At 48.9% G+C, this 22,796-nt stretch overlaps 1 protein-coding gene across 1 annotated transcript; it reads left to right on the top strand.

The window, feature by feature from the left end:
- Positions 1 to 4,129: 4,129 nt before the first annotated feature.
- On the top strand, positions 4,130 to 10,048 carry LOC131767237 (keratin, type II cytoskeletal 3-like). The gene is given in 11 exon segments (XM_059082450.1): positions 4,130 to 4,612; positions 4,614 to 4,640; positions 5,673 to 5,893; positions 6,780 to 6,840; positions 7,224 to 7,319; positions 7,603 to 7,767; positions 8,187 to 8,303; positions 8,614 to 8,834; positions 9,189 to 9,223; positions 9,694 to 9,755; positions 9,758 to 10,048. Coding segments are annotated over 11 exon segments (1,779 nt in total).
- Positions 10,049 to 22,796: the final 12,748 nt, after the last annotated feature.

Genomic DNA, 22,796 nt, shown 5'->3' with positions numbered 1-22,796 from the left:
TCACGAAACTCCAGGCATGGGCTTTCCCACCAGGCCAGCAAGGCTTTCGGGAACTTGTTCGCAGAATCAACAAGGTCACGACTGTTGGATGGAGAAGTGAAAGCATGTCGCTCTCACAGAGCTTTCGTGCTCATCTCACTTGCCCTTGTCCTCAGGTGATTCTGTCAGAGGTTACGTCTGAGTGGTGGGAGAGAGGGGGGCGTGAGGCAGGTCTTTGGGGGCATTGGAGGGTGCACTTCCTGTTTGGGGCCAGCCCTGGAGATTCCGGTTGGACATTCAGAGGTGGAGGTCTGGGTATAGCCTTTGTGGACATTCTGTTTTTATACTGGATCGATTCCAAGATACCTGGGGCATCACAATCTTCCCTTCCTCAGAGGAAGTCCACACAGCTCCCCTTATGCAGTCTGAGATAAATCCTTCCTACTACGGATGCGGACAGCACTCACTCCCCTGGCCATCAACTGGTGACTGCCAGGGAGTGCATGCAGACTCCAATCCCTCCACGTGGTGCCTCCCACGGGCCCTTACCATGTGCAGATCGAAGGGCATGCCGTTCGCCCAAGGCTGGTCTCTGCCCACGGGGCCTTCGCCTCATGCAGGCAGGCTCAGGGCAGCAGGGCAGAGCAGCGAAATGTTAACCTCAGGGGTTTGCGCTGAGGCGGGGGTCTCCTGCCAGAAGCAGCCGCTCCCTGCTCCCTGGGCTGGCCAGCTGGTCCTCCCGAAAGCTAATCTCCCCATAGACCTGGGGCTCTCCCCGTGTGGCAGAGCAGGAAGTCTTTGACTTCTTTCCATCACTGCACCCCTCCCCTGGGAGAATGCTGAATAGGCTCTTTTCTGAGTTTCTGGGGTGGGGAGGAGGAGTCAAGGGTTGGAAGCAGGGGAGGGGCTTCTTAAGTTCACCCAGTGAGAAGTTGTAGGTGTTACAGGCCGCCACCAAATCCGAAGCCCAGAAGCCGGGCAGGTTACCGCCCTTTTTGTGCCCTCTGAGTGGGTGGAGTGCGGGAGCGGGGAGTAGCCAGCCTGAGTATCACTGTCGGGTCTCTCAGGGCCTCCTCAGTTGAATTTAATGACTTACACTCAAAGTTAGACGGTAGATTATACATGTGCATGTGTATCTTAGAATAAACGTGTTCTATGTGCTCACATTCCCTGGGGGGCCTCAATGACTAATTTGCAAATGGAATAATCATTTGATTGTATTGATTCTTCTGACAGGTATGAAAGCTGAAATTCTCCATGTGATTTTTAAACAAAAATAGTTAAAAATAACAGTGAACACTGAACACTTACACTGCACTAGGTACTTTCTAGGCATGACAATGACTCTATGAGAGGGGTACTTTTAGTACCTTAATTTTACAGATGAGGACACTGAGACACAGAGAGGTGAAAAAACCTCCTCATGGACCTACAGAGACGAAGCTGAGATTCAAAAGCTGGGTCTGTTTCATAGAGAACAGACTTGTGGTTGCCAAGGGGGAGGGGGGGAGGGGGAGGGATGGGTTGGGAGTTTGGGGTTAGCAGATGCAAACTATTATATATAGAATGGATAAACAAGGTCCTACTGTATAGCACAGGGAACTATATTCAATGTCTTATGATAAACCATAATGGAAAAGAATTTTGAAAAGAATGTATATATGTGTATAACTGAATCACTTTGCTATATAGCAGAAATTAACACAACATTATAAATCAACTATACTTCAATTTAAAAAAATGAAATAAAAGCTGGGTCTGTTTGGCTCCAAAGTGCATACACTTAAATACTAAGAGAAGAAAATATGACCTGATTTTTGTGATACATTTCTTGAAACGCTTGACCGAGATGTCACTCGTCCATCTATGCTCCTGTGAGAACCGGAGGGGTGGAGATGAATGGTTAATGGTTAATGGTTGATGGTTAAATGGTTAATGATGCTGAAATGTAGAGAATTTAAATAGCCTTGGTTATGGTTAGTCATGGGGAGGTGCTGTTCCAGCTCTGAGTTTGATTCATTCTTTAATCTCTGGTTCCTCTGAGGGAGCAAAGCCGAGGAGGGCGTCTGTGGGCCTTGGGCTAATTTCACCTGTCATTAATCCTTGGGTAGCAGTTGTGGAAAATCAGGGGTATAAGTCAGATGTGCTGGAGAGGGAATTCCAGTACTGGGTGGGGGGCAGATTATGTGACCTCAAATGCCCAGTCAGCTTCAAGTTGATTCTGTGATGGATTACTGACTGATTCTTGGTACTGTGATTCTGCAGCATTTTTCTGCTGGAGAGGAGGTGACACTCATGTGCATATATATTTTCTTAAATCTGAACTCCAAATTTGAGAGGTTCCTTGTGTTGAGATAATCTCAATTAGCTTGGACTACCTTATGTAATGGGATTTCAGCTAGCTTTTGACTAGTTTTATTTGGTTGTAATCCAGCAAATGGGCTTAATTCATTCATTAATTGTTCAACTGATTGACTTATTTGTTCACTCAACAGACCAACCTTTAGGAGTATCTATTATTGGCAAAGCAACGTGCCAAGAACCAAAGGGTCCAGTATATTAACCAGACTGTAAGCTCCTGGAAAGTTTATGGTTTTATTCTGGGGAAGGGACCACGATTTTGCAGAACGTGGAGGTAACAAAGCGGGGAAAGGACACAATGGGAGAACCAGGCCACTGAAGAGAATTTCACTTCTTCTGCACTTGGGCCATCCCTAGCCCTGCCTAGTGAACTCCAAAGAGTCCACTGTCCTTCCTTCATTTCCCCCCATTCTGAGGAGGCTCCTGCCCAGGCCACATAGTTCACACCGTTGGCAGGTCCAATCGTGCAGCAGACAGAAGGAAAAAGTCTTGACCTGGAGAGACACATGGCTGACTTGGCAAGCTCCAGACCCATGCAAGAAAGGCAAGTCCAATTGGACAAGCCTCTGAAAAACTTCCAACTGGCAGATTCTCAAGTTTTCAAAGTCACACAGGTATGGCAGTGCTGCCTGCCCTGCCGTGTCTGGTCTCCTGAGGCTAGGAGGGGTAGGCGGTGGGTGTCTGGACGCTGAGGCCACAGACCTCTCGGGAGCACACATCCCCTCCACCAGAGAATGGTCCCAAAGGGACCCCCCGTGTCTTGTTCACAACGGTCTCCAGTGCCTCATCCAGTGCCTGACACGAGTTAGGTGATCTGTAAATATCTGTCATATTGGTGGTTGAATTGGTGTTTGAATTTCCAGTTCCCTGGGACTTGGGCTGAAACCAGGGAGGTGCCAAAAATGGGGGGAGCAAGAAAGGAAGCTTTAGAGATGTCTCAGAGATGGGGAAGCATGTATGGCTTTTCTGGGAAGTTTTCAAAAACAATCAAACAACCAAACAAACAATTTGGCATGTTGAATTTTGCCGACGGCTTATCAAAGCACATAATGTTAACTCCCCTTTTTCTTAGAAGATAGTCATGAACCCAAATGCTGCAGCCTCCTGAACTACAGCTTGGGAGAGAGGGGGATCCCAGGAGGAGCTTGTGATGGTTCTGGGCTTTGTTTCCAGGAAGGGAGGAAGAGAGGTCATCACTTGATCCTCAAACCCAGCACAGAGCTGGGCACACAGTGGGTGCTCCGTGGTCATGTGCGGGCTGTGGAGTGGACTGTATCACTCTTCCTATTGAGATACTTCCCCCGAGTCCTTGGGTGGGCTTCACTGTCTCCATCACCCAGACAACCAGAACCTCTCTAACCCATCTTCCACTCCATCCTTTCCAGAGTTGAGCCCAGCCCTGTCAGGGCTGGGGACAGCTGACTGGCAGACAGATGAGTGTGTCTCCTGGGTCCTGCCAGACAACGCTAGGAGGTGGCCATGTCCAAGGAGGGGGCCAAGCCAGGCACCACCCACTGCCAGATAAGCCTGCCGCTTTAGCACTTTTACCATTTCAGATCATTTTTAAGGTGTGTTTAGTAGCCTGGAACAAACTTACTGCCTTGAGGGCAAATCCAACCCATGACTACTTGAGATTAATTATGTCTCCTTCAAAGTTTGAGCCCAGCAGCCTCCTAGACGTATATAAAGGGATTTATTACGCACACGTCTTCAGTTTGCTTCTCTCTTCCTCTGGCTCTCAGTGGCCTTGCTTAACTCTTGCACTTTCCCCTCACCGAGTTTTCTCACCATGAGCAGACAAGTCTGCAAGACACCTGGTGGCGGGAACCAGGGCTTCTATGTCTGCCCCGCTGTGGTCTCCAGCAGCCGCAGGATGAGCTGTGTGGCTTGCTCTGGGGGAGCCGGCGGAGGGGTCTGTGGGTTTCGAAGGGGAGCAGGAGGCTTTGGCAGTTGCAGCCTCTACAACCTGGGTGGCAACTAGAGCATCTCCATCAGCGTGGCTGCTGGCTCCCGGGCTGGGGGATTCAGGGGAGGGTGTAGCAGCTGTGTCAGTGGCTTTGGGGGTGGCTTCAGTGGTGGCAGAGGAATGGGAGATTGTTTTGGAGGAGCTGATGGCTTTGGTGGAGTTTGTGGCTTTGGCCCGGGTGGCTTCCCTGGGGGAACCCAGGAAGTGACTGTCAACCAGAGCCTCCTGCAGCCCCTCAATGTGGAGATCGACCCCCAGATTGGGCAAGTAAAGGCCCAGGAGTGAGAGCAGATCAAGACCCTCAACAAACAAGTTTGCCTCCTTCACTGACAAGGTGAGGAAGCTCTGACTGGTATAGGTTGGGGACTTTTAGTTTGATATTTACATACAGCGTTTAGGATCAATCCTGAGTGGTCCAGGCTGGAGGCAGAGGGGTTAGGCAGCATTCTTGGGTCTGTGAAGTTGTTCAGGGCTGATGAGCTTGTCCACGTGGTCATGTGAGTGGGAAAGACAATGGTCTCCTATTTGGACCCAGACACCCCCCAAGTCCTGCTTGTCTGACTCTCTGCTCAAGTCTCTCACCTGTTGCCTCATCCAGACTGGGCAGGGGGTGCTGGTAGCATGGGGCGAGGACCATGATCTTTGGCAGGGAAGGGTCTGACCCAGAACTGGGGGCTTTTCAAACATGGGCTGCCCCCTGGGGCTTCGCGGGAGGCCTGTTGCCTCCATGTGCTGTGCCAGGCAAAGGAGACGGGCGCCCTAGAGAATGGGATTCAAGAGGCTCACGTGGAACCTGAGTCCCAGGGGGCTGCTGAGACCCTGGTAACTCAGTCTGCACCCAAACCTCGTCAGGAAGAGAAGGGTGCTCGGTGACCTCCAGACCAGGATAGCTCACACCGGCTGTCTCTCTCCCACCGTGATGATGATAGTAGCATTTCCACAGTATCAGCTCCCAGTGATTCACATGCTTTGGAGGGCTGGATCGTCAGTGGCGCCTCAGATGGAAACGACCCTGTTGAGGTTTCAGCACCTTTTTGCAGCACGTGTTGTTATTTTGGAAGGTAGAGTGGAGTCATGAAGTCCCTGGGAACGCTGAGGGCTCATCTTTACAATTCTCCTGCTTCTGGGCAGGGGTTACTTCCAGTTTCCCCACCCATCTCTCCTTCTGTAACTTTCCAAGCCATTCTGCATCTTTAGTGTCCTGACTGATGTGACGGACTGTGCCCTCTCCAGCTACAGTAGGGGCTTTCTATGCCTTTGTGCTGGGGGATGCGGAGACACAGACGCCCAGTCCTGCCCCAGCCAAGACCCCTCCGCTCCTCCGCTCCAGGTGTTGCCTGATGTTGCTTCCCCCAGTGCGCTGCAGGTGCGGTTCCTGGAACAGCAGAACAAGGTCCTGGAGACCAAGCGGCACTTGCTGCAGCATCAGGGCACACGTTCCATCACAGGCACCAACAAACTCGGAGCCCCTTTTGAGAACTACATCAACTCCCTGCGGAGCTACCTGGACAGCATCCCGGAGGAGAGAGGCCTCCTGGATTCAGAGCTGAGAAACATGCAGGACCTGGTGGAGGACATCATGAGCAAGTGAGTGACAGGGGCATAAGTGGGGAGATGCCGTGGGCGACCCTGTGCCGGAGTCCCAGCCCTCTCACTGCCTTCCCCCCTGCCCACTGTGTCACTTAGCCTACTTTCCTCTCTTTATCTTCATGGAGGACAGCTTGGTTCATTGGGTTTCTCCTCACCTTCCTTGCCGAAGGATAGTCCTTTACAAATAAAATTAGAAGTTTAGAGTTGAAGAAGCGCTTTTTCATGAGCCAGGCTGGGGAAGATCCAGCTGTAGGATCTGAAGGATGCTGGGACAACTCACGCAATGGTGACCAAGCACCCCAGTCTGCCTGAGATTGAAGGGTTTCCCAGGACTTGGGGCTTTCAGTGCTACAGCTGGACAGTCTGCCTGAATGGATGGGGATGGTTAGTCCTCCTAACAGGGAGACTGTGAGAGGGTGTGTTCATTTAAGAGGGGTGGGAGAGGGACAGAGGATAGAAGAGAGGCACTTCCAGAGTTTCAGAGAACAGTGGTGTTTCTGACTACCTCAAGCTCCAAACTCAGCAACTTCTTTCTTTCCTTCTTTTTTTTTTAAAAAATTATTTATTTATTTATGGCTGTGTTGAGTCTTCATTGCTGCACGTGGGCTTTCTCTAGTTGCATCAAGAGGGGGCTACTCTTCGTTGCAGTGCACGTGCGTCTCATTGCAGTGGCCTCTCGTTGCAGAGCATGGGCTCTAGGCACACGGGCTTCAGTAGTTGTGGCACGCAGACTCAGTAGTTGTGGCGCACGGGGTTAGTTGCTCCGCGGCATGTGGGATCTTCCCGGGCTAGGGCTCTAACCCGTGCCCCCTTCATTGACAGGCGGATTCTTAACCACTGCGCCACCAGGGAGGTCCCAGTGATTTCTTTTTAACTCTTACAGATATGAGGATGAGATCAATAAGCATACAGCTGCCGAGAATGAATTTGTGATCCTGAAGACGGTAAGGGCTGTGTGTGAGGTTCCCGGGGCTCAAGGCACAGGTTTCCAACTGGGCTGGGGGAAGGTCCTTACTCCACGACCATGGTGCTGCCAAGTTCAGATGGTTGGAGCCAAAAACAGAAGCCAGGTGCATCTTAGTCCGGAGAGGTCCCTAAAGGGGTCAGTTGGTTCGTTTTTAGTTTTTGAGTGGGGTGGAACTTCCATGATCCCAGTGATGATGGAAGTTCCTTCCATCATGTGGAGACCACTCCTTCATGTGGAGACCAGTCTCAGATGTGGACTGACGAATCACAGCTCTGATCCTCCTGACTCTTTCTTGCTGCAGCTGCAGTTTATTGTGTGTTCCTTGGAGAAATAAGGCCTTTATGTGTCTGTCTTTCTCAGAATGTGGACACTGCCTTCATGAACAACGTGGAGCTTCAGGCCAAGGTGGATGCCTTAATGAATGAGATCAATTTCTTGACGACGCTCTATGATATGGTGAGGATGTTTCCTACTAAGAGGGGGAGAGAGGGAGGGTGAGACGTTTTCAGATTTGGTATGTAGGGCCCAGGAAGACTGAGCCTAGAGGTAAGTCCCCTTGTTGGGGTTCTGCAGGGGGAACTACATACATGGGATTCTTTGAGGAGCTGGGGGAGAGGGTGGGGCAGGTGCACATTCAGAGCTGACTTAGTGGACGGGTCTGTTGACCAGGATTCTCTTCGAGCCTCTGTGTGCTTCTTGCAGAGGCCCCAAGAGTGGACGGTCCCCTCTGTGTTGGCAGGAACTGTCCCAGATGCAGAGCCACATCAGCGACATGTCCGTGGTTCTCTCCATGGACAACAACCGCTCCCTGAACCTGGACAGCATCATCGCCGAGGTCAAGGCCCAGTACGAGGACATCGCCCAGAGAAGCAAGGCCGAGGTCGAGGCCCTGGACCAGACCAAGGTGGGAGCTAGGCACCTCTCAGAGGACCCACTGAGGGTCTCAGGGAGGCTGTGGTCCATGGGACGTCTGGGTGGTGACTATTGGGTGGCTCCTCTTGGTTCTTCTCTTTGGAGACATCCCTGTAATTGTTGTTCAGTTGCAGAAAGTGCTGTCCCCTGGGGGGAGGTGGTTCCACTGTCCCCTGCAGACCATGGGACCGACTCCAGCTTGCTCAGGAACTGCAGGGTGGGAGAACTTTCAGCAACCACCCAGATGTTCTCTTCCCTACTGCCTCAGAGGTGTCCCTGCAGAAACAGAATTCGGTGTCATTTGAACCAAGTGCTTACCAAGTACTTCAAAGTTGGCTGGGTGATGTTAGTGATGGAGAAACAAGTCAGGCAAAGCTGCATAAACACCTCACCTTCCCCTCTATTCTCCAGTTGGGCGAGCTGCAGACCACGGCCAGCAGGCATGGGGATGACCTGAAGAGCACCAAGAGTGAAATCTCGGAGCTCAACCGGATGATCCAGAGGCTGTGGGCTGAGATCCAGAAAAAGGTGGGGTGGCCACGGATGCTGGTGTCTAGGCTGACCGATGAGGGGTGGGGGCTAGGATCTTAGGCCTGCTAGTGTGGAGGGGACTTCTGGGGTCATCTCAGGCAGCATTGGCCTTCAGGGAGTTCAAAGACCAAGCCAGTCTTGATGGCTGGTAATCCACAGGGGAAATATCTCCATGGATGAAGACAGATGGAGGTGCCAAGGAAGGAGTGACGTTGCCTGACTTGCTATGGGATAATCTATTTTAAGACTCAGAGAGCCTGGGACCCTCCTACTGGGCTCATCCCTCCTCCTACCTCCGCCGCTCCAGAACTCTAAACTGCAGACGGCCATTGCCGAAGCTGGACAGTGTGGGGAGATGGCCCCCAAGGATGCCAATGCCAAACTCCAAGAGCTGCAGGCTGCCCTACAGCAGGCCAGGGATGACCTGGCCTGGCTGCTGTGCAACTACCAGGAGCTGATGAACGTCAAGCTGGCCGTGGACATGGAGATCGCCACCTACCGCAAGCTGCTGGAGGGTGAGGAGAGCACGTGGGCCTCCACTGCCATCTCCCCACCTTCCCTGCCCCAACTCACAGGCTGAGGGCCAGATAAGTGACCAAATGAATGAGGTGGAGGTCTGCTTTTTGCGAGAAGCCCCCAACTTGCACAGGCCTTGCCAGGAAGCGCTTGCCTTTGCTAGTTCCCTCCCTCCCTAGGCAGCCAAGGGCATAGGTAACCAGCATACACAGGGGTTCTTGTTATGGCCCATGGAAGGGTGGAGAAAGAGTACTGATCTGCCAGGTTTCTGAATTCCGTTCTGGTTGTTGTTTGTCACTTTCATCCACAGACTTGTTGGAAATTGGCTTTCCAATGGAGCTATCCTTCTCTTACTTTCTCATACAGGATGTCTGGAGAGCACCAGAGAGCTGTCAGCATCTGTAAGTAGCCAAAGAAAGCATGACAGTGAGAACTGCTTCTGAAATATCTGTCCTAATATGGGGTGGTAGCAACTAATTTAAAAAATATTTCTATAGTGGTTGGAGGGGTTTTCTGGGGGGCAGAAGGGACAGCAGATACGCTTTTGTACTTGTTCTGGGTTCAGGGCACTATTAATAGGTCTATATGGCAGATAGGGATTATCCAGTAGGGAGCCTGTTAATGGGAGGAGAAATTCTGGACAATCTCCAAGGGGGTCATCAAGAGTTCATCTATGTAGAAGGAACCACTGGGAAATTCCAACTGACAACACTGGGGGCGTGTTCACCTCATGACATCAGAATGTATCACAAGGATCATCAGGTGCAAAGCTGCCTTGATCGCCTCCCAATCATGCTGGGCCCATGGGATCGTTATAATACAGGCAAGTGGGTGCCGGGAGCTGATCTCTGTACTGTCCTCTCCCCTGCAGCCGTGGTCAGCAGCAGCAACACGACCTCGGCCTCAGCGGGGAGTTTCGGAGGCGGATACGCAGCGGCTGCGGATTTGGCTCTGGCTCCGGGAGTCGCTTCGGAGTCAGTGGCCGAGGCTTCAGCTCAGGCAGCAACCGCGGCGGCAGCGTCAAGTTCTTCCAGTCCTCCCAGCGCGGCTCCAGACAAATATCGCGCAGGGACACCGCAGCCACCCCAGCGCCTCCTGTCCCCATCCGCTCCTCCACTCCGTCATCAGCAGCCCCCTTAGCGCCCTTCCCCACCCCGACCCCAGCTCCTGCCGGCAGCCGCTCTCTGGGCGAGAAGACCAGGGGGTCTCTTGCCCCTCCGTCCTGATCCCCGACCAACCACAGCCGTGAGAACTTCAGGCTCTTCGGCTCCAGCCTGTGCCTGTGATTGTCCAGGTGTGGCCTCAGCCGCCACCTTCTGCTTCCCTTGGGGTCCCCTCCCTGGGTGGAATGGTCACCACAGTTCTGATGTATATAACACACAGGTCCCTCTGCCCAACCGTTCTGTCGCCAATAAAGTGCATTGTATTTCACAGCAGGCCTCTGAGTCTCTCTGGCCGCCTTTCTCTCCACTGGACTGACTTCTTTCATCCTGCCTCACGTGGGCTGTTCCCACTAGCTATGTAGTTTACACAAGTTTACACACTTATGTGTGTAGTTTACACAACTTATGTAGTTGACACACTTATGTAGTTGACACACTTATGTCAAACCTAATCTCCCAATTCATCCCCTTCCTTCAGCCTATATTCATTAAGTGTTTACTCTCTGGCCCTGGGCCACACGTTGGAGATGCATGGGTGAGTGAATATCATTTCTCATGTTTGTAAGGGTCTCCAACAAAAACAACAGAGTAAACAAAGAAAATAGCTTTAAGCTGTCATAAGAGTATGAAGAGAAGAAACCGGGGGCTGAGCTGGAGAAATGACAGGACTTGTGAATGGATTGGACATGGGGGTGGAGGAGAGGGAAGATTCAACTGTGGTGCCCAGTTTCACAGCTGGAGCCACTGGGTGGCTGGTGAGGCCATGTACTGAGGTGGAGGGGTGTGTGTGTGTGGGAGGAGCTTCAGGAGCTCTAGAAGCTTTAGATAAGGTTGAGTAGCTCACGGACCGACGAGGGGCGGTCTCCTGACTCCACTTGGAGGTGTGAGTGTGGATTCAGATGGAGGCCTGTCAGGGCTAGAGACTCCCACTTGGACAGCATCAGCAAAAGCCTGTTCAGGGTGGTTCCTAAGCCGTGGGAACTGATGAGAGAGGCGGAGGGAAGAGGGCCCAGGTGAGCGCCAAGGAAGCCCGGCATTCTGAATCAGGGAGAGAAGGAGACAGCCTGGCTATAGAGCCTGGTCCAAGTTTTCCAAAATGCTTCCACCTAAGAGGAGGTCTAGGGGTTTCTAAATGGGCCCTAAGGGAAGCCCAAATGAAGGTTAGCTTCGCTCAGAAGGACTGGCCCCATGGAGAGGGCTATTTCTCTGTCGTGTCATTGTCCCAGAGGATGGCCAGGCAGGTGAGCTTGGCACCAGGACCTGAGACCGAAAGAATCAATCCTATGCTTGGTTGGATATTCTCAGCCCAGCCCTGACCGTTTCTAATCCAGACTGACAGCACCTCTAGGGAACATTGCCTGATGCTGAGTGCTCCTCCTCTTCCTTTCACCTCAACATTTACGCTATTTCTTTGTGAAGTTCGATGTTGATTTTTCAAATGCTCTTAAGTCCCTGGCCTTGGGCTTGCTTGTACTTGACTCTCCCTTCTTTGAGTAGGCAGCCAGTCGGTGCTATGTTGCCCGTTCCGTTTCCTATCTTCTAAGACATGTTTTCTTGCCCACGGAGGAACCCACAGAGACTGTTGAATGATGCTGACTTGTGTGCTGGACCCTAAACTGGGATTTGGGACCATGGGTCAATGATCAAGTACTTCTTTTGCTCTCTCTGTTTTGCTCCACATCTCTCTTCCTTGGGTGTGGAGTGGTACATCCTCCTGTGATGACACAGAGGACCCAAGCTTTATGCCCCCCACATTCCCATCCCCGTCTGTTCCTCTCTGCCTATTCCCCTTAGGCCTCAGTTGGAAAGAATGCTCACAACAGTACCTTCCTGTTCTGAGAGCTTGTCAACTCATCCCTTGATATTAAGGAGACCAAGACATGTTTTTAGATTTCAGGTTATTTCCTTTTATGTCCTCTTGGGATATGGGCTACTTGCCAGAGAAAGTATCAGCAGCGATGGTGACACAGCTACAAAAGGCTCAGTTAAGGAAATCAGGAGATTGTTTCCCATAGAATATGCCTGTGGATTATCCAGACTTGACTGCTGATGATCAAGTTTGCATATAAAATTGTGTGTACTTTGTAGGTCAATCTCTATATGACTCTCCCCTGTTTAGCCTTTGAGCTGGGTGGGGTTTCTGTTATCCAATCATCAGAGATCTCATCTTTTGGGATTTGGGCTGCCCCTTCCCTCTGCCTTCTCAGCACCTTAGCCCAGGTACATTCTCTCTCTGCCACCAGACCAGAATGTGGATCCTTTGAAACAATCTCAGGATGACTTAGAAAGACTCATTTGAGTTCTGAAAACACTTTACATATTTTATCTACATCCCTCCCAAGTCCTTCTGGCCTGCAAACTGCACAGATGCGCATCTCTGCTGTGGCTAAGGTCAAGCTCCTCACCACCACACTTCCAGCCCAGCCCAAGATAGAAGGCTGAAGGCTAGTTGGTTCTCCTAGGAAACCACTGACAAAGGTATGGTGGGAGCAATCCATACCCTTGGAATCCATGGTGACATCACCAGATGGTGACAGCTTTATCAACTCTGGGAGAAGACAGGGGCAGGGCAGGAAAGTGTGGTTCTGGATGGCAATAAAACAGTGATTCTCAATGGGGGACAATTCTCACCCCCCTTCCCCTGCTCCCCAGAACTTATGGCAATGGCTGGTAACATTTTTGGCTGTCACAACCGGAGGAGAGCTCCTGGCATCTAGAGGGTAGAGGCCTGGTTGCTACTAAATATCCTACAGTGCACAGGACCGGCCCCACGACAAAGAATTATCCAACCTGAGATGTCAACAGAGCTGCCATTGAGAAACCCTGCACCCAAGTAGAAGGCCATTTTACTCTCCCCTCTCCTTGGAAAAGGATCCTTGGTTAGAGTCATATTGGTTGTAGCTGAGCTGAACAGAGACCATTCTGAATTTGAAGGAAGTATATATTTTTATTTTTTAATTTTTATTTAAAATTTTTTATTGTGGTATAGTTGATTTACAATGTTGTGTTAGTTTCGGGTGTACAGCAAAGTGAACCTATTATACATGGAAGTATACATTTTTTAGAAGTTTTTTTGATTTATATTGGAAATACCCTTTTATCTTGGGCAAAGACAAGGGAAACTAGCCAGGCAGACAGTGTAGCCTTATGTGGGTACTTTTAAGACCTGCGCTGATGACCTGTGAGGTGTTTGCTGTTCTGCTACAAGCCCAGCTGTTTTAGGCCTCTGTGCCTTTGATAATCGGTTCCCCTAGCCAGGAATGCTCATCTGCCTTCAACTACTGGACTAGCCCTTACTTCTCACCGTAGATCACTCCAGCACTGCCTCCTGAAAGTTTTCCTGGATTGCACACAGGGCAATGAATGTCTGTTTGGGATCCCACTGGACTCTGTTAATCCCTTTTTATCACTTGCGCTATTCTATTACACTGACTCCTTTCAGTGACTGTTCTCTACTAGAATGGAAGCTCCTTGGAGGGATGGATGTGCCGCCTTCATCTTTGTGCCTCTCCTTGCCCAGCACATGCTAGGTGCTGTGAATTTCAGTGAGCTAAGGGGGCACATGAAAAGGAGAGGGCTGGATTCTTAAATGCAGCAGCTGTCCTGACACACTGAACAAAAACAACACGATTAAACAACTGACTTTTGTTCGGTACTTACTGGTTCCAGTCATACCCCGGGCACTTTGTGCACGTCATCTCATGTAATCCTCATCACCACCGCAGGAGGCAGGTAGTAATTATCCTCACTTTCCAGATGAGGAAACTGGGGCTTAGAGTGGCAGAGTAACATGCCCACGTTAGCAATGGAAATGGAAGATCTGGGCCCTGAATCCAAAGTCTACACCCGTAGCCCCTGTGCTATGCTGCAGAACGGGGCCGGCTGAATTCTTCTCAGTCTCCTGGAGGCCCTCTCTTCCACCAGCTCTGGCATGTGCTGCTAACAGCTCTATGGAGTCTTGAGGAGCCAGAAACCAAACCTGAAGTTCCAGCATTAGCAGAAGAGGTTTTCTCAGGTTTCTGCTGTGGGCAGGCCCACTGTCAGCTCTCGAGAGTTCTGATCTCCAGCAGAGGAGTTAGAGAGATTGACTGGGGGAAATTCCTTGATAAATGATGGATGCTTCTCCTTGATGCCAAAGAGGAATTCATAAGATTTAAAGCTATTTTCATTAACACAGGTTGCTGTTTCAAGTCACATCTATCCATCACCTTCTATTATGGGTTTTTTTAACGTCAAAGAGGACTTTCCACTCTGGGATGCTGTAATTTGATTTGCTGAAGCCCACGTAGATAAAAATGATTCATGAAGTTATGACAGGCTTTGGAGTTGGATAGTCTGAGTAAAATCCCAGCTCAGTCAGCTAATTGACTTGGGGCGAGTTAATTAACTTCATTAAGCTTATGTCCTTATATGTAAAATGTGAATGACAATTTCAATCTTGCAGAGTTTTTAGGACAACTAGAAATGATACTTGTAAATAACCTAATTCTGTGCCTGGTATATGGCAGGAACGCAGTGTTAGACATTTTAATATTCTTTCACAGACAGGTGAAAGAGTAAATATTTGAAAGAGGAAATTATTTTCACTAAATCATAGTCCCCACAACTCTGAGAAGTATGCAATAGCTTAATTACTGTTTGCTGATTGATGAATTGCTTTACTGATGAGCCCCTGTAGTGGGAAGCTGGCTTGGCCAGGCATGGAAGAATGACTTTTATGTGACTCACAATGATTCCTTGCAATTTTATGCCAAAATCATCAGCCTGTAATGCCGCATGGACCCTAAGCTAGGCCACCCTTTAGAACTCCTCCCTCCTCTTCAACCTCTAAGCTGACAACGTCCAGGAGGACTCCACGCATTGACATCATTGTCATCATCAGAAGGGCTGCTGTGTGGTGAGCACCTGCCCCTGCCTAAGGGCTTCCCATCACTACTTCCTATGGTCCTCACTGCAACCTCATGATGAGGCTATGCTCACCCAATTTACAGAACAGAAAACTGAGGCCAGAGGGTAAAACGACTCCCTGGAGACCATGTACGTGGAAAGTGGTGAGGCTGGGATTTGAACACAGGCTTAACTTGAAGGCCTCCATGTTTTTCATTCCTCCAAGCTGCAAGGAAAGAGAGGAAGAAGTTGCTGTCATTTGAGTTTCAGAAAATCCAGCATACCACTGAAAAGGGATGAGCCCCTTGCCCAGGATGCTTCCTGAGGGAAGGTCTGTGGCTTTCGGAAAGACCCAGCAAGATCCACTGCTGGTGAGAAATATAGGTTGACAGGAGAATTGGTCCTCAGGGACCTTCTCCGTTTCCCAGCATCCCAGGGTCCTTCTCCCCCCTTCTTCAAACCACAGGCCTTAGTCTGCCCTCAGATTCCTCTGTGTCACTTGGAGCAAGTGCTTTCTCTCCAGGGATGAGGCAAGTCTCTTTGACTTTATGTCTTAACCCCTTGACTGTCTTCTCTGTGCTTTCTTATCCATTTTGGATGCATGGTTGGGTTAGTGTTTCTTCAAGTATATTCAACAGTATGTTAATAGGGGTTAAGATAGAAAGATTTTGTTGCTAGGTTTGTTTGGGAGGCTCTGATTTAGTAAAAATAATTCTTTTCTACAGGAAAGAGGCTTTTAATATGCAGATAAGCTTTATTAAAAATCCAAGAGAAAGTAAAAAATTTTCATTTCCCAAATTTATTTAACCACAGAACCTTTTTATCAAGGCTAACTTGGGGATAGATTTCTGCCCTAGACAAGCCCTGGGAGAGAATCTAGTACCAGATAAGGATTTAGGGGTGAGTTGAAGAGTATTTTAATCAAGTCTGGAGATAGGACCAGAATTAGAATAAATTGTGATTGCTAACAGCTAAGACTTAGTAACAAAAGGGGTTAACTGTACTTAGGTGTTCACTTCTTTATCAAGCTTAAGCTATAACGGGAGCTAGCTCTATAGGGTAATATATTTTTACTGTTCATTCATTAAGTAAAGTTATTTCAGTAGTGGTAAGTTTTTATTTTAACATGGTCTAAAGGAGAAAATGATAATTCTTAGTCCAGGGGCAGGAGATCCAGAATGACTGTTTGGTTTTTTTTTTTGAAGAACAAATTAATGATTATCTTGAAAATTAGACCTGCGAATCCACATGTAGAAAGGGGCATATAAGTATCACCCCTTCATCCTCACCTCCTAGATAGCGAGGCATGTTTGCTCACTTTGACCTAGAGGTCATGACTACTGTCTCATGATTCATTCTTCCTCTTGCAATTACATTATAGGCAGCTCTTAAGCATTTTCACTGCTTAAGTACAGTTGAGTACAAGAGAACAGTTGAGTTAGAGGGAATAACTCTGCTTCATGACAACTGTCTTAGTTTATAGGCGAGGAAATAAGGATGCAGAGTGTTCTGCCACTTGGCAACCTTACACAGAAGGTTTTGGCAGCTGAGGGATTAGAACTCAGACTGCTGGCAGAGACGAGCCACACTTAGGAGGCTGCCACCCACGGCCTCAGTACTGGAGCCGAGGGAGGGGAAGGGAGTCGAAGACACTGATGTTTGTCCTTGTTTGCTTTGGGCTCGCACCTGGAGCTTCAGGTGAAGCTTCAGGTGACCTTTGATAATGAAGAAAGAGAGCAAGATTACAGGGAGAGGACAATTCAGACAACAGGCAAGGAATCTCCTGAATGACAGAGTTTAGGATTCAAGCCCCACTATATTTTTGTCAATCAAGATCATCTAATTCTCCAATTTACCGTGGACATCAATAATGCATTACATAGCTCTACTGAACCTCACTATGTGCAATGTGCACTGGAACTTTCTGAGATGATGACAATGTCCTATACCTGTGCCATCCAATACAGTAGCGCTTAGCCACTTGAGCACTTGAAATGTGCCTAGTGCAACTGAGTTTTACATTTAATTTAAATAAATTTAAATAGCTTCATGTGGGGTAGCGGTTACCATATTGGACAGCTCAGTACAGACAGTCCTATAACACCCCCATCCCTGAGGCTGAGTCCACATGGGAAGGTGGCTGATACAAACATCAAGTAGCAGATAAGGGCTTAGTGAGTGCATGTCAAATGCCAAAGGAGTGTCAAGAATTGAGAGATCTCTCTGCTGACCAGCTGCTCCACGGATCCCATGTTCAGAGCCTCTGTCTTCAGGCAGCTCCTAATCTGATGGAGGAAGCAGAGCTCAAGTGTGAGAAGAAAACTTAAGGATTTCTTCTAAGTCTCTAGGAAAAGTAATGAGAGTGCAGATGGTGCGGCGTGTATTGGGAGTCGTGGGATGGAGGAAGGAGTGAGCGACACCAGTGGGGCCCACGCTGGCAACGTGTGCAGACACGTTCCATGTCTGCTCAGATACGTGGGCATGCCTGCTCCATGAACAAGAATGAGGCACAGGAAGATGGGGAGTGTGGGCAGGACATTTCCAAGTTCATCATGTGTTGAGCGTCAGCCCCTCTCACATGTCACCCACCTTAAACAGCCGTCACCCACCCCGCCTGCCACCAGGAGGGCTCACTGGGGAAGGCTTCCTGGAAGAGGAGAGGTAGAAATAAGAAAGTCAGGGCTGCGTGAAGGAGGGGAAGGGCACAGCTTAGGTGGGAAGATGGTCTCAGCAGGGGAGGAGAGGTGAGGATGGGCTAATGAAGGGGGCATTGGCTGATGAGTAGTTTGCCTGGAAGATAGTCTGGGAAATTAGGGAAAGAGGATGGGAAGATGGAGGGATAGAGTGTGACTGCTGGAGCTTCTGGACGCCTCGATCTCCTGAAGCAGCCCCTTTTCCTAGGGAGGTCTGTGTCTGGAAACAGACTTGGAATAGCCTTTCTTCCCCTGGGAACTTGACCTCTAGTAGGGCAAATGGGAGGACGTAACTCCCAAGGGTATGAAGCCTCAGCTCTTTGGCTAATGACTCACTGCAGAAATAATCCACATCTCCTTCTCTTGCCTTTTAGGATGTCTGTGGAGTGACAGAGTGCTGTGTGCATTTGTAAGTAGCCCTTCAAAAACTTTCTCCCTGGGATGTAAAAAGGGTGACTAGAAACATCCTCACTGACTGATGTTCAGGTGGGAGAGCCTGACCCATGCAAGGAAACCAGGCCACCAAACAGTGTCTAGGGTCTCAGGCCATGGCCACACACTCTGCTCCTAGTGGAAGCTGGCCAACTGGCAGGCCGAAGTTGAAACCCCTGTGGTCTTGGGGAGTTCCCTAGGTTGGAGAACCAGAAATTTCTGCGGATATTTCTGGCTCTTGTTCTTGGGAAAGGGGACCAGAGGGCCAGGGCTCACTCTTGCTGTTTACCAACTGAGGCCTCAGAGAAGTTGAGTAGCTTTCTCTGAGTCACACAGCCAAACAGGGTAGAGTCGGGATACAGACCCAGGTCTTTAGCCTGAACTGAGCGCTTGTTCTCCTTAGAGGTGGTCAGCAATGTCACCAGCACAAGCAGCAGTTCTGGCGGAAGCCGTGGAGGATTTGGAGGGGTCACTGGCAGCAGTAGCAGTGGCTGCAGAGGCGGCGGCGGCGGCGGCAGCAGCAGCGGGGGCAGCAGCTCCGTGAACCAGAGCGGCATCAGTTCCAGCTCTGGAGGCATCCAGAGCCCAGGAGGCACTGGCTATAAGTCTGGCAGTGGAGGCAGCACCACTGTCTGCTTCTCCCAGACCACCAGCTCGAACCAGCTTTGCAAGTGATCCTCTGGGGCCAAATCTCCACGCCCACTGGCTTCCCTCAGCCTGTGACAGCAGTTACCCCTCTCTGCTTGGCATCAACAAACTACCACCCCCAACCTTGCTTTTCCTCAAGTTCCCTGGAGAAGTGGTTGAACTTCTTTCTGGCTCTTCCATCCCCAAGACCTCTCCTAGGCTAGGGAGGTCCAGCCACTAGTTTGGGATGATGATGCTTCTAAATGCGCCCTTATAAAGGCCCCTGACTTTGGACTGCAACACCTCAGCCCAAAGCAGGGTGGGTCTCCCCAGCCTGGCCTGTTCCCGTCCTGGCCCATCGCCCTCTCTCACTGGGAGTTGGTGGCCCGAGGCTGGCATGTTTCAGCCCCCGCCTGAGGAGGGCAGTGCAGTGGGGCCGCTGCTAGAGGGTAGATGGTTAAGATCTCCAGACTGTTGGTTCTCAGGGTTCCCGCCCCACATCTGGGCATCATATCCTGACTTACCTCTGGCCCCTTAATTCCCTGAGCTGTGGATCCTCTGGTGATGATTGTTGCACTTTCTTTTCTCAGTAACGTGCACTGTATTTCACATTCTGGTGTTTGGCTTTCAAGGAGTCACAGAATAAACCAAGGTCCAAGAATGGAGGGAAATCAGGGGTGGATGGTGGTCTTCTAGAAGTTCAGTAGTAAGTATAAAGGACACAGAATAGTCTTGGCTTCTCCTTTATCCATTTGGTTGTGTTCTTGTGATAGGTCTGCCCAAGAGTATTTATGTTGTTTAAGTGGGGACCGCCCACTCCCAAGGAGGTCTTCCCATCCTTCCTCCTGCCCCTATCAGGCCTCCGAGATCCAGTCTCGGAAGAAGAAGGTTTTGCAGTTCATCAAGGCAGTAGAGTCCAGTGAGATTTTGGCTCCTTTCAGGTAAGAGGTAGGAGTGCCACACTAGTGGAGCTCACTCCAGATGGATGTAAAATTAGGAGTGGGGAAGATGCGTGTCTGCCCTTACGCCAGCATTTCCCAGTCACTCTCAGAAAGCTGAATCCCAAATGCAGGAAGGGTCAGGGTAATGAGACAGCCAGTGAATGAAACCAGGGAGACTGAGAGCTTCTGCGGAGATGACAATTAGAGTCTCCATTCCTTTCCTCACCTGCCAAACCAATCCCATCTGCATGTCTTTGAGTGTGGTAAAATTCTGATTTGTAAGTCACTCTAGATCATGCATTACCTCCCAGAAGTGAGATCAGAGTTGGACTAATGAGAGGGCATCTGTACATTTTTTTAAAAAAATTCATTTTATTTACTTATTTATGGCTGTGTTGGGTCTTCGTTTCTGTGCAAGGGCTTTCTCTAGTTGTGGCAAGTGGGGTCCACTCTTCATCGTGGTGCGTGGGCCTCTCACTATCCTGGCCTCTCTTGTTGTGGAGCACAGGCTCCAGACGCGCAGGCTCAGTAATTGTGGCTCGCGGGCCCAGTTGCTCCGCGGCATGTGGAATCTTCCCAGACCAGGGCTCGAACCCATGTCCCCTGCATTGGCAGGCAGATTCTCAACCACTGCGCCACCAGGGAAGCCCTGTGCATTTTTTTGATGGTCCAAGGAGATTACCAGGAGATTGCTCAAGATTCATGTTCTCAAGCCTGATCTGATCGCCTATGTTCACCCCATCTAATCTCTAATGTATAGCAGCCCTGGTCTCAAGACTTGGAGAAGGAGACATTTTAAAGTTCCTACACTTGAGAGTTCAATAAATCCTGGCCCATGTTTTCAAGGCCTACGGGCAGGAGGTAGACCCCTTCCCCATTTACCCAGCTCTGGGTATTTTAGAAGCAGGGCAGGCCACTCTGGATTGCTGTTCTTACTGGCCCTTTAGAGACATCACTAATGCTAGGAAAACACCCCAGATGCTCTGCTCCATGTGTGGCCTAATTTACTGGGAAGAGTCCCGGATCAACCCAGCTTTTCATTACACCTGTTCAGCAGGGTTGGGACAGTCACTTCAGTCTCTTCCTCCATCTGCTGCATGTGTGAAGGTCTTGGTGTTGGGTGCTGTCTCAGGGCCCTGCATAGGGTGTGGGGCACTCAGTAAAAATTTGGTGGCCAATTGAAAGAATGAATTGAAATGAATAAGGAGAGCAGGTCCTGCCTCCTCCCCCAGGTTGACCGGAAGATGGGATAGGTCACACTGTAAGACAGGATGGGGCTGCAAGTTGACAGTGAGAACCTAGGACCCTCTTGTGAACTCTTGTGAGTAAAGATGATAGAGCGGGCTCCTGGCGGAGGTAGTGAAAGAATGAAGCATGCTTGGGATTGGGGAAGGGGGGTTAATCAAGAAAGACATGTGGAGGGAAGCCTGGAGCCGGCCTGGGAAGAAGAGAGAGTTTGGGCAACACAGAGGAAGGACAAGGCTACAGGGCAGATATCCAGACCAAATCCTGGGAGAATTCCAGGACTGGTATCATGTTCCGTGCTCTTGACCCAGGCTGGGACTAAACCATGTGCCAGTGGAGCTACCAAAGAGCTAGAGCTCTTTGCGTTTGAAGGCAGCCAGGGTGGGTAGAATAGGTATTTACCTATGTGCAATGGACAGAGGGGTGACAGGAGCTTTCCCAAATTGATACTTGAAATCCTATCAGCTATATGTTTAGCATTAAACAATCTGTCTCCTAGTGGCAACTGCTTCTTTTTTCTCTATCCTTTATTGTTTATTCTTTTTATCCTTCACTCTTTTCCCTCTCCTTCTAAAGATCTTCTCATAGATTATAAAAGGAACATATAGCAAAAATGCAAAAAAATTAACAAAGTAAAAAAAAAAAAAGAAAAGAAAGATCATCTTTAATTCCGCCACCCTGTAACATTTTCCTATGTGCGATCATGTGCATGTACACACACATACACATAGAGATAGGTGCGTGTAAATACATTTTACAGAGTAGAGTCTTACAATACATACTGCTTTGTAACCTGATTTTCACTTAATCGACTGTGGAAATTTACCCATTTAGTCATTCAACAGCTGAATCGAGTGCCTACCATTTTCCAGACACTGTGCCAGGCCCAGGAATAGAGTAGAGAACACATACAGCCTCTGCTCTCATAGAATTTGTAGTCTAGCTGGGAAGAAATTTACCAAATAACATCTTTCCATACAAGAAATATAGATGGAGATCATTATTTTCTTTTTCAGTGCAGATTTTAATTTTTACATTAAAAAAATCAAAGGTACACATTGGGAATTAACCTACTATTTTTTCTTCTATCTAGAGGTGTGACATACATGTTTTCTGGTCTGTAATGTTCTATCAAACATTTTCCTAAACCAAAGCCAGACAGAAGATCATCAAAGCTCTTTGCTAGCCCGTCTTTTTCAGGCTGAGTTAGACCAGTGGAACACGATTTTGACAGGAAAAAGAATAGAGTTGGAAGTGCAGAGCTTGAAGAATCGAATTTTAACCAAACTTATCCCCACCCCAACCCAAAACTAACCAAGTGATTTATACAGAAGAATTTTAAGCAAACTTGTACAAATACTCTTCATATGCTATAAGAAATCGATACCTTTTAGTCTATTTACAGCGTATAGCACATATTCATTGGTGTCAGGGAAAATAGTAACACTAGTGAAGTATTTTTGCCATCATAGCCCTAACGACTAAAAATTAAAACCATTTAATACTTAAATTTTAAAGTGGCTAGTCATAGAAATTCTAAGATTAAATTTACTAGATGAATTAGAGTATTCATCTACAAAATTTTTTTTTTTCAAAAATGATTCTAAAAAAAAAAGAGGCTTCTCTCAAAACACTGAAACTACATGAGGACTAGAAGACAGTGATAAAAGAATTGCAAACTCAGGACTAGGAATTGATTTTCACATGCAGCTTTTGGGTAAAGGACATCTTTTCCAGTCTATTCCCACAGCCAAAACTAGTTCTAATTTTTCCATCACGGTGGGCAGAAAATAGGAGTTTCAGAAATCTGAAGACAGGGGCAGCTATTTTAACACCCTACATAAGTACTCATAAAATCGTAAAAAATAGAACACGGTGGTCCATTGTGTTTGAAAGACTGAAAGGCTTACCCAAGTGAAGGAGTTGTGAGCACACGGAAAGTTCAGGCGAAGCCTGCCTCTGTGGTATTTGGGACAGGGAGGGCTT

This window comes from Kogia breviceps, chromosome 12 (assembly GCF_026419965.1).
Source record: "Kogia breviceps isolate mKogBre1 chromosome 12, mKogBre1 haplotype 1, whole genome shotgun sequence".
Lineage (NCBI taxonomy): Eukaryota > Metazoa > Chordata > Mammalia > Artiodactyla > Physeteridae > Kogia > Kogia breviceps.
This window is presented reverse-complemented; position numbering and strand designations above follow the sequence as displayed.